At 38.7% G+C, this 11,723-nt stretch overlaps 2 protein-coding genes across 2 annotated transcripts; both read left to right on the top strand.

Moving 5' to 3' along the window:
* The first annotated feature begins 508 nt into the window (after positions 1-508).
* LOC134191344 (nose resistant to fluoxetine protein 6-like) lies at positions 509-8,838 on the top strand. The gene is made up of 14 exons (XM_062659952.1): positions 509-734; positions 786-964; positions 1,163-1,332; positions 1,882-2,066; positions 2,216-2,395; positions 2,561-2,654; positions 3,250-3,342; positions 4,343-4,514; positions 5,244-5,323; positions 5,385-5,507; positions 6,057-6,189; positions 7,103-7,289; positions 7,824-7,966; positions 8,529-8,838. The coding sequence occupies exons 1-14, from the start codon at positions 518-520 to the stop codon at positions 8,658-8,660; spliced, it is 2,088 nt and encodes a 695-aa protein (XP_062515936.1). The 5' UTR covers positions 509-517; the 3' UTR covers positions 8,661-8,838.
* Positions 8,839-8,997: 159 nt separating this feature from the next.
* On the top strand, positions 8,998-11,693 carry LOC134190971 (intermembrane lipid transfer protein VPS13A-like). Its single transcript, XM_062659528.1, has 11 exons — positions 8,998-9,140; positions 9,361-9,404; positions 9,666-9,708; positions 9,775-9,870; positions 9,945-10,043; positions 10,103-10,170; positions 11,129-11,167; positions 11,237-11,296; positions 11,376-11,435; positions 11,491-11,571; positions 11,634-11,693. Exons 1-11 carry the CDS (start codon positions 9,044-9,046, stop codon positions 11,691-11,693), a joined length of 747 nt encoding a protein of 248 aa, XP_062515512.1. The 5' UTR covers positions 8,998-9,043.
* Positions 11,694-11,723: the final 30 nt, after the last annotated feature.

Here is an 11,723-nt window from a genome sequence, read left to right as displayed (position 1 = left end):
AGCTTTGATGTTTCTAGTGGATGGCTTGCAATTCTTCTGCAAATTTCTTGAGTCAATTATTGAGCTACAATTTGTTTAAATCAACTATTACAAGAAACTTCTAATCTAGTCATACAGAGAGTCTCAGGGCATATCTGATTCTTCAATGGAACAACTTGCAAAAATGTAATGTTTGCGTAGAATATCTTGCATAGATAAGTCAATTAATTAGTTCACTCTATATACTATTGTAATACGTAAATATGTATAACTGCAGTGTATTTTGTGAATTACATTACTTTGTGCTAATTTGTTTAATTAATTAATGGACATAAAATTACCGCGGTATAATCTGGCTACGCGAGACTGCCGTTTTCCTACGCTGTCTCTGAATCTAGTGTTCACTAGCCTCGTTCCTAGGCGTTTACGTCTCAATAGACTCATAGGAGGCTGGCAGTGTCCGGTTCTCGCATAAAACTTTCTGACTAGTCACGTGACGCGCGAGCGCTGCACGGAGGAGCGAGGCGGGCACCTTGGAATGATCGAGACAATGCTGCGTTATGCTGCTACTGGAATATTTTTCTTCTGTTTGTCAGGAGTTTCAAACGCTCTTCACCTGCAACATGACGACTTTTTCGCCAAATCGTTAACCGCGCTCGCAGAAAAAGTTTCAGAACGGACGTCTCTACTAAAGATATTGCAAGAAGGCAATGACTTATGTCAATATGGAAACGACAGCTACGCTACGCTGACAAGTGAGGTCGAGTTTTTGTAAATGTGAAGTCACGTGACCAGTCTTTCTTTAGTGCTGGATGCAACTGGGAAACCTGGTAGTAATCTGATGTCTATCATGTCTACTGGGGTGGTGCAGTGGCTGGGAGATTATGATGAGTGTATGAGCATTAGTCATGACGTTGCTCATTACTGTTTGTTTCAAGGCCACGTGGGCCACGTTTCCAACAGTCTCACTGGTGGTCCGAATGTGGTGAGTGTAGAGATTTTATTTTTAGTGAATTTCTTTCTACGTAGTGTGTCTGTGTCTGTGTCTGTGTCTGTGTCTCTGTGTGTGTGTGTGTGTGTGTGTGTGTGTGTGTGTGTGTGTGTGTGTGTGTGTGTGTGTGTGTGTGTGTGTGTGTGTGTGTGTGTGTATTTCCTTTTACTGTGAATGATTGTTGTACTGCAGACTCTTCCTCTTGTTCGCTGGGGCCTTTGTGTTCCTCGTCAGTGCAATGAATCTGGTCTAACAGCAAAAGTTTTAAATATGTTGTCAACGATTGTCACTTTTAACCTCAATGATGCAGAAGTGATGTGTCAAGATAGTCGTCCATTCACACCATTTGCTATCTTTGTCATGTGAGTTGAGACAAGTTGTTGAATGTTGTCTTGCTAATAACGTCAATACCATATATGGCTTGTGAGGCTACTTGTAATCAACAGGGGCGGCGGAGCAGAGTGAGCCAGAAGGGCCATGGTCTACCCAACTTTCAGAAATATTGGTTTTTAGGTGATTAAATAAATTACCTATTTTTACGTTTAGTGTGGGCGGAACCTGACCGGGCTCACTCAACATCTGGAGTACTCCGCCGGCCTTCATCAGTGCTATTTAAATCGTAGGAATTTTAGGCAAAATTTGAAGTAGCTGATTAATTAATGGATGCATTGGTATTAAATACTTCAAAGTGAAATTATGTGATAAGTACTCAATAATCAATATATGACAGTATTACTAGTTACCACATTTTATTGGTAGTAGTAATAGCTAGGTTCTAATAATTATAGCTTACATACTTTATAATGAGAACTCGTGTTGTTGTACTAGCAACAATTATAATCTTACAAAAGCATATTATGTTAAGTGTGGTTTTATGTTTAGTTGACTGACCGTGCATAATTTATGTGTAGTGTCCTTTCTTGTATCATCGGGATGGTTGTATGTGTGGCCACAGTTTTTGATTACTCCCGTGGCTGTGTGAAGAAAACACTTCAACAACTGACTTGGGTGACCAATGGCTGTGGTAATGTTCAAAATGATTCTTGTGAGGACAGCTCATTGCTGGGTGAAGGTTCCAAGCCTAAGGATGAAGAAGGTAATGCACAAGTTTGGGAGATGGCTGCTGCTCTCTTTATGTTCATCTCTTTGTTTCTTTCTACTGCTACTGATTATAGTACTACCTGTGTGTCTGTCAATTGCCTAACATACTGTTATTTTGTAATTATTGGTTATGTGTTTCTCCAGGTCTGAATGGGGTTTATGAAGTGCTGCTTGCTTTTTCTTTGGTTCGCAATATTCCCAAACTTCTTGACACCTCAAACAGTGCAAAGAACATTCCGTGTCTCCATGGTATTCGGGCGATCAGCATGACATGGGTCATTCTTGGTCACTGCTACGTTTTCTTTGTAATGGTTGGTTTAATTGGTATGTTCTACATTTGCTTATAAACTCTTGCAGCAATCTGTTGGTTGTTGTTTGTTTGCCTGTCTGCTTGTTTGTTTGCTTGTTTATCAGTCTATTTTTGTGTTGTTTTGTATGCTAGTTAATATGTTTCTGTACTTCTTGCCTCAATTTTTTCTATTTTAACAGCAAACTTTAAGCAAGGCTACAATCTGCCTCTTGAGTTTGCGTTTCAACCAATTGGCAATGCCTATTTTTCAGTGGATTCTTTCTTCTTTCTCAGGTATTCAGCTTGTGTCACATATAATTGGAATTGCATTGTGTATATGGATGGGTTTGTGACATCTTATTTTATTGCATTTAATTAGTTAATATGTGCTACACATGCAGTGCTGCATGCATGTCTTTTATTTCCCACTTGGCTGAAAATGTGTTAGAAATTTTTTTTCAAATTAAAACTTAGTTGCTTTTTGATAAAAAGACTATGTGTAGAGGATGGCAATACTAAAGAATAAGAACATATTATTGTAGGTATTAGCATACCATATTTACTACTGGACATTTTTAATTGCCATTATTTGTATTGTGTTACAACACATGGCTTATCAAATGTCAAGCACCATCTGCAAGAGGAGGATATTACCTTAAAAATTTTGAAGGGACATACTAGTAGTACTGAACTATGTCACACAGATAACATCCTGAGGATACTGCATGGTGAACTATGGTTTTGAGTGAGAGGTAGTTACTGCAGGCTAACTGCATTATGAGCTGCTATGCAATTCAGTAATGTCGCTAAATCATGCTCATGATAGTGTCTGTATTGTGACTATTTTGGTGATTAATTAATGATTATGTACATTGTTTGTTTGTTTTAGTGGTTTACTGATTATGTATCTTACTCTTCAACGGCTAGAGGCTACCAATGGTCGTTTTCCATGGATCAAGTATTATGTGCATCGCTTTTGGCGGTGAGATTGAATTGATGTGCAGTGTTAGTGGAGTATATGAAGACCCTGAATGGCGAGTAATAAGGTGGACAGACAATAAACGTGTGCAATAGACAGGCAGTCAGACTGAAACTGACATGCAGTGACAGTAGAAGGCTGAATAGTTGAAAACTGTCTGAGCAGTCTAGACACGAGAAATGAAATAAAGAATGGCAAGCTCAATTCTCAGTGGAAAACATTTTGTGTGTGTTTGCACTGACACAAATACAAGTGGATTAACATTAGACGAGTTTTGTTGGACTTGAAGTTAATATTAATGTTGCTAGAATCATGTTGACATATACCTTTATTTTGATTCAAAGAGTAAAATGCAATGCAGAGTTCTCCCTAGGATACTGTAAAGTAAACTGACCACTCAACTGATTACCTGACTGACATCATTTATTAGACACAAACTTCTACGTACAGAACATAAAAAGTTGAAAATATTATCCATGACAGTTCATGTCAGTAGAATCACGGTCACAGCAAACCACGAGTTAAAACTATGCACAAATAGTATAAATCAATTCTAATGAACAGCCCCTTGAATGGCACTGTCCAGCATAAATCTTTTCTCTTCTGTTGGGAGAATACGTGACAACTTGTGTAGAATGAGACTTGCATTAGAGTTCTGTAGCAGAACAGAGAATCGCTTCCGCCAATAACAGCGAAACAGCTTCGTTGCAGCAACCTTTGATGTCTTTAGTCTCTTTGCCAAAGTATTAGATATTCTACTGTGCTGTCGGACTGACAGACTGACTGACTGACTAATGTCCAGGTAATGGAACAGACAAACACAAGCACAAACTTTTTGTATTGGCAAGTTACAACATCATGTGTCCAACACACTGAACAGACACAAATTTTTGTGGTCAAACATGGCATGAAATAATTTAATTAAAATCTAAGACCAGCAACCTCAGTTACCTGATAAATTGATGAGACAAACTTATTGTTCATTGTGTATTTATTGATGCAGTCTCACACCAACACTTCTTGTTGCTCTTCTTCTCTTTTGGCAATTGGCGCCATACCTAGCTGATGGACCACTCTGGAGAGATGTACTTGACGGACAGCAGAAACACTGCAATGATTATTGGTGGTCAACTTTATTCTACTTCAACAACTTTTATCCAAAATTTGAGAACATGGTAAACAGTTTTTATTATTCTGGGCAGGCATTGTTACAGGCATCATATGAGTTAATGTTGTGAACCTGTTTAGTTTTTTTCCTATCTTCCAATACTGTAATTAAGTGTAGTCTACTTTTATATATGCAATGGGCAGCTGCATCCTGGTATTTGACAATTATAATATCTATGTTTTGTAAATGTTGTTGAGCATTTTATATAATATTAAATTCTTTGGGAAATGCTGAGCAAAGTAGTTTGTTGCAGATATGTTGTTTGTTGTTTCCTTGCTACCACATTATGACATTGAGCCTGATTGAGGAGATGTTGTTCAAGTAAATTGCATTGTGAGGACACAGTTTTGCCCATGAGGTAGGGATGTAATCAATATGTTCCAGACCGCATGTGGATTGAGTACAGTAGTGCTGTACTGATGTGTTGTTATTGGAATATAGGCACTAAAGTGACTTGCAAGAAAGACCCTGATACAATCCATCATCAGACAAGACAGTGCTTGCAAAATTAATATTAGACCGATACCTCTTGATTTAAAGCAGCAATAATTGTTAATTAAGTTAAAGCACATAGATAGTAACGTTGCCTCACATATTGTAGTAGAAGGAAGAATTTGATGTTAATTGGAAACTTTATATGCCAGTATTGAACTTTGTCTTACACTCTACATGCTGTTCACATTCTGTAACTACTGCCTGACATTGGAATGTCATTTCTAGTTTGTGTTTTCTTTAGTGTATGGGCTGGACATGGTATCTGGCTGCTGATACTCAAATGTATCTTTTTGGTCCTCTTTTCATCATTCCAGCTTACTTGTCAGGACATGCATCTATATTCTATTTATGGTTTTGTCTTTTCAACTGTATTTACTTTCAGGTTTGGTATTCTTGGACTTATTCCTCTGGCATCAGCTCTTGTTCTTGTGTTGGTGGTAATTGCTACCATAACAGCTGTCGAGGAATTCCCTGCCAATGCTATATCATTGCGAAGATCATTAAGGTGTGTGTGTGTGTGTGTGTGTGTGTGTGTGTGTGTGTGTGTGTGTGTGTGTGTGTGTGTGTTTGCCAGCAGCAAGTAGAATTTAACCTTGGCGCTTATTTATTAGTTATTATGTAGTGATTTTGTAGTCATATTCGAAATAATGCTGGCATAATGCAGTTGGCTCTGTTGAGTGTTAAGTGTCTTTTAGCATCCAATCAGCCACAAACCCTTCTTACATAGTAGATCTACAGCAGTAGACCTTTATGTAGATACTTGCTTGCATTAGATTGTTGTTTATTTGAAGTTGATGCTAAGTTGCTTGTTTAGCATTCTTTGTAATGTGAGTCTGCCGTTTTGACTGCAAAAGTAACATCGCTGTAGTCTTGTTACTTTTGTCTCATCGATGAAATTACATGTGTGGTTGTAATTTATGCTTGAGTTTGTTGCAAGAAAGGTAATTTACCTGGATTGTTGACATGATGTAGTACTTTTGCATTCATTCTATAGTCTTGGCTCTTTTGCAGATCATCTTATGCAAGAGTTTGTTAGTTCTATTTTTGCTTGTAGTGGTGGCAGTGTTGAAGATTACCACAACATGATTTATGGCAAGTTCTATACAAGAGCTGCACCGTATCTAGTAGGAATGGCTGTCGGCTACTATCTTGCCAAACGAGATAACATGAAGAAGAAAGAATTTAAAGTTAGTGTTTGCACTGTTCCTGTGTACTTTTGGATTAGACTGAACATTTACATACAAACGCACTTGGTGACAGCATGATCACGCTTGCACACACTTGCAACATGTCAGTGTAGGAGAAGTACATGTACAGCATATCTGCTATTGTTACATAGCTATATATACAAAGGCCAACATTTTGGCTTGCTTTGATTATGTAAGAAGAATGATGCATTTACATTTAAACATTCACTAATTAGGGGTGAGATATGCAAAGAGTATGGCAACTAAGAATTCATGAAATGGTTATAGAAGCATTGGGTTAGAGGTGTTTTACAAGGTATTTTATCACTGCTTGTGACACACACACACACACACACACACACACACACACACACACACACACACACACACACACACACACACACACACACACACACACACACACACACACACACACACACACACACACCACACACACAACCTTTAATCTGATAATAATAAGTGTAATGTTTAGAAAATGATTGTTGTAGAAAATGAAATATTGGCATGAATTTATTTTATATTGTTGGGTTTATTCTGGAGATTTCATATCCTGGACTATTGATGTTCGTGTATTGTCGTGTAGCTGGTTTCTGTAGCTTCTCTCTGTGTCAGGAATGTTGCTGTCTTTTACGTTTTTGCTGGTAGGGTAGGTACAACGGATGGTAAGTCTGAGTTTTATCCAGGCTTGTCTTTCTGAGGTATGCTGGTACACCACCATGATAACTTGTAGCACACGTTATTAATGACGTCACATTGCCTTAGTACTGTATGGCAACTGGCAGATTTTGTATTGGCAGCAACTCATACAATTGCCAATTTGCAAAATATATATTCTGCCAATATTTCATCTTTAGGAAATTACAGCTTTCTCATTGCATGTGTTAATCTGTAGCTGTGGGCTGTCATTGGTTGGATTGCTGCAATTGCTCTCGGCATGACTGTTGTGTATGGCTTGTATGGCTATGAGCATGGAGATGCTTATTCACAAGCAGTCAGCAGTCTTTATCTGACGTTTAAGTCATGTTTGTGGGGTGTCTGCCTGGCATGGGTGGTGTATGCGTGTTCAACTGGAAATGGGGGTAAGAGCAGCTTACTAGGACCTGCTAGACTATTACAGGTTTTGAAGGTTTTTGTCTGTACATGCTACCTGGTGGTATGTCTGTCTGTTTGCTTGATGGCCAGTCAATTTGGTTGGATCATTGACTTGTCTGTCTGTTTGCCTATGCATACGTGTGTCACCCCATGCTTGTTTATGTTGGTTTACCTTTTTTTGCCAGTCTGTTTGTTGGAACGTTAGCCTCTTTAGTTAGTGTATTTGTTTGATTTTTGCTTCGTCTCCCTTGCTATGTGTCTTGATCTGTTAGCTTATGTGTGTATGCATGAATACCTGGTGGCCAGTGTATGTATTTGTTTATTTGTCTTTCAATGCCTGAAGTCAATATCAATCAAGGTAGAGAGGCATCAATGTAGCTGTCTTTTAACTTGACTAACTGGCACTTGACAAGAGCAAATGCATTAGTGCTTATATTTATGGCAGTTGATTCAGTCGATGTCATCACAATTTGATGATGCTTCCTATTGTGCTTTGTTCTCACAGTGACTATGTCTTTTAGGTATCGTTGATGGCATTTTGAGCTGGCCTGTTTGGTTCCCTTTTAGTCGTCTAACATACTCAGCATACCTTCTTCATCCTATAGTCACTATGGCTTACATAGCCAGTCTGAAGCAACCTGTGTCTATTGACAACTTCCACATGGTAAGTATCTTAGATTGATTACAACATGGACAGTCACATATGTCACAGGTAACATGAGGGAAAATCAATTTTTAAATTCCTGATTGACTATAGCAACATATTGCAGTTAATCAGGAATTCGGAATATGGGAAGCAGGTTTGTGTCACAGAAGTTTGGTGCTCTTTACAACCAAGCATGGTATCACCTTTACATGATACTAATCTCTTGCTCATCATACAGTTCTTCACAAGCTGAACTTTGCACATGCGAAATTGTGGAAACGTAACAGTACAAACTTACAAATGGCTGCACTAAAATGTTTTTTATGCATACTTTTACCACATATATTTGCTCACTGCATGTGGCAAGTAGACCAATTTGGTATGTTCAATGAGCTGCTTGCATTTGTGAGTGAGTTGCTGTTACTGTAGATCCTTGCAATTTGTTGTTTGCATTATGGACATGTCATGCAATACGTATTAGTAGCTACTTTTCAAGATTCAGTTTTAGCTGTAGATTCAGTAGGTGGTGCTGCTTGTTTAGTCATAGATTGTATCGTGCTAATATCAAGTCTCTACTTAGGCTTACTTCTTTGTCTCTGTTACGTGTTTGAGCTATGCCTGTGCAGCAATTTTGTCATTATGTGTGGAATACCCTATGGTTGCATTGGAGAAGATATTGCTGAAGATGTTGAAGGGAAGGTCTACTGTATGATTTTTATCATGTGGGATCAGGCCGATCTAGTACACCACTGTTGAATTGTGATGTTGACTTATGTACTAACATTCTAACAGTGAGTTATATTTAATTACTCGGTGGGATTTTGTACTGTTGAATTGTGATGCTGAGTTATGTACTAACTTTCTAATATAGTGAGTCATTTATTACTACATACTCATTACTGCATACCCTACATAGCACATGTCATACACTACATGATGTATAATTTGTGAGCCCGTTAGCCAACCGTATATTAGTATGAGACAGCTCTGACGCAGCCTACTGGCTTGCAGTCCTTATTGCTTTGTTGCGCGCGCTAGCGTCTAGTTCGTGTCTGGTTACAAGGCTTTCTAAAAGCCAGTTTAGTCGACAACGACATGTTTGAAGGCTTAGTTACTGCGCTTCTTAACAAGTTCTTGGGGCCGTACATCAAGAACCTCGACTCTTCGCAACTCAAACTGAGCATTTTCAGCGGTCAGTCAATCAAATCAGTCAAGCTTATCTTACAGTATATTCGGTGTCTCCGTCGTTTGCATGAGATGTCGCAAAAGCAGCAACATGCCCGTGACTCGTCTGCAACTGTCTTGGAAGTCTAGACAGCCTAATGCGTTAGATAATGTGTTCTGCATGTCACGTGATGTTTTCCGGCTAACTTCCTCTTGCTGGATGTCTATTGTCTATAAATGTGTTGCAGGCAATGTTTCGCTGGAAGATTTGGAAGTCAAACCGGATGCTCTAGTATGTTGTGCAAAATTGCATGCTAAACATCTAGACATTAATTAATTAAGGTAAATTAGTACTCTGCGCACAATGGGTTTAAAGGTGGTTTGTGCTATTGCTTTGCCAAATTTGGAAGTCATCCAATGAGCTGATGTCTTTATTGCCTTGAAGCAACAATACTGGGAGAATGTAATGCAATCATGTAATCAGGAGGATGTGCCCACAATCAGTTTCTGATGGATTTGTAGTAGACCAAACTGATGTCCTGTTTGTTTTTAGGCAGATAAGAATTTACCTATTCGAGTTCATGCTGGATTTCTTCGTATGTTGCCTTGTTTTATTGCATTGTCATCGACATTTTGCTATTCTAGTAATGTAATGTGAATAGACGAACTTCGGTTAAAGATTCCTTGGAGGTCACTGTACACTGAACCAACAATTGTAGTTATTGATGGTGTGTATCTGATAGTGGGACCAACTACGGGTAAACACTGATGGATAACAGGACAGGTATTATCTGCTATGTTTTGTAAGTTTTGTGTCTTGGTGTTGGCCAAGGATTTAAATATGATGCTGAAACTGCTAAGAAAGAAGCCAGAGAGAAGAAACAGAAGGAGCTGGAGCAGATAGAAGAAAAGAAGAGGATTGAAAGAGAGGGTATCGGCTTCTTTCATCTTGTTATGCCTACTGTTTCTTGCTGATGGTTAGCTGTTTAGGTAAACCAGAGGAAAAGAGCGATGGCTTTGTTGAGAAGATGGTCACTCAGATCATAAAGAATCTACAGGTACAACACCTGACTTAGCTCCTTGTGTGCCTACAAGACGTTTGGGTTTATACATTTTCAGGGGCGTAGCGTGGCATGGGCTAGACTGGGCTATAGCCCATGATTTGTAGACGGGGTCTTAAAAATTTGTGGGCTTTAATATGTAATGCATGGAAATGTGCTTAAACCTAGTTAGAGAACTGTTGTGCTGGACAGCAAACGTAGACAGCCATCATTCCTATGGATCCTATCAAAAAATGTGACACAAACTGTTAGTGAAGCCTGGCTACATTGTCCAAATTTGCACCACCTTTTTTCAGTCTGTATCTGCCACTGATGTAATGTACCAATTAATTAAAAGCCAATAAGAGTTTGGCGTGTTTCCATAGTATCGTGAAGTCTAGCCCCCCCCCCCCCCATGTCTTGAGGTCACACTATGCCCCTATGCATTTGTACTTGGCTTAGGCTTGCGCTTCTATTGACAGTTTACACATCATAGATGTTGTGAAATTTGTCACACTCAGAATAGGAATGAAGTCTTAATTAACTCAATTCAATCTGACATTGTATGTACAGCATGATGAAGCCGAATCAGTCTGTTCTTGTCAGGAAGTGTGACATGGTGGGAGAGGGTCTGTCTACACAAGACTATAATACCTTCATAAGGAAAGGAATCTTTGTAATTACTTTTTTCTGACTAAACACTGTTATCAAGGACATTAGGTTTATGGTATCTAATATTTGCTAACAAGTGTTGCTTGTGCAACAGTGGGGAAATGCATATGTACACTTGGATGTTGTGGCGACTTGCCTGTTTGACTTGTCTTTACGTAGTACTTAAAAGTATGAACTGTACTGAATCTCAGACGATTACTTGCACATAGTTTGTTTACTCATTGATAACAGATTGCTCTATCTGAGGGCTGTAGTTATGATGTTATATGTAATGTTTATGGTATTCCATTATATGACTTTGTAGGTCACAGTGAAGAACGTTCACATTCGCTATGAGGATGAAGTAAAACTCACTACTGCACAATGACTGATACACAAACTGTAATAAGAGGTACTTGAAATGATCCAACAGGTAACATGTCCTGGGTCACCTTTTGCCATTGGAGTGACACTTCAAGAAGTTTTTGCCAAAGTAGGTTTACATTTAGCTTTCAGCTACCATCTAAGTACTATTAAAGTAGTATTTAATGCATTTTTATTATTGCTAACAGACAGTTGACATTAACTGGAAGGAGGCAGTCATAAAAGATGCTGTTCAGCAGATTCGGAAGGTTTGTGGTTATGGATGGTTGGAGAACCTGTTGTTGGCGATGATGCATGTAATAGCTTGTAGGCATTAGAAACCTTGCTGCTTATGTGGAGACGAACGCACAATGTTTAGCTGGTTTGCCACTAGCAGAGTGGAAGGTAAGGTCTTTTAAAGTTTATGTTTGTATCATTTATATTAGGCATTGCAATGACATTGATAGGATGGACTTACTGACAGGATAAGGAGAAACAGCAAGAGTCCTCCTGACGGTATATTGTGATGACAGTGTTTTGTCATATGTTAATACCTA

Source organism: Corticium candelabrum, chromosome 15, assembly GCF_963422355.1.
Source record: "Corticium candelabrum chromosome 15, ooCorCand1.1, whole genome shotgun sequence".
Classification (NCBI taxonomy): Eukaryota; Metazoa; Porifera; class Homoscleromorpha; order Homosclerophorida; family Plakinidae; genus Corticium; species Corticium candelabrum.
Note: the sequence above shows the minus strand (reverse complement) of the source record. Positions and strands in the feature narration are given on the sequence as shown.

Excerpts from the sequence above, each read along its gene's own strand:
- LOC134191344 (XM_062659952.1), top strand. The coding sequence starts at position 518 with ATGATCGAGACAATGCTGCGTTATGCTGCTACTGGAATATTTTTCTTC. Across the intron at positions 965-1,162 it reads TCACTGGTGGTCCGAATGTG|ACTCTTCCTCTTGTTCGCTG; the intron begins GTGAGTGTAGAG and ends GTTGTACTGCAG. Across the intron at positions 4,515-5,243 it reads ATCCAAAATTTGAGAACATG|TGTATGGGCTGGACATGGTA; the intron begins GTAAACAGTTTT and ends TGTTTTCTTTAG.
- LOC134190971 (XM_062659528.1), top strand. The coding sequence starts at position 9,044 with ATGTTTGAAGGCTTAGTTACTGCGCTTCTTAACAAGTTCTTGGGGCCG. Across the intron at positions 10,044-10,102 it reads GAAGAGGATTGAAAGAGAGG|GTAAACCAGAGGAAAAGAGC; the intron begins GTATCGGCTTCT and ends TTAGCTGTTTAG. Across the intron at positions 11,168-11,236 it reads ACATTCGCTATGAGGATGAA|GTAACATGTCCTGGGTCACC; the intron begins GTAAAACTCACT and ends ATGATCCAACAG.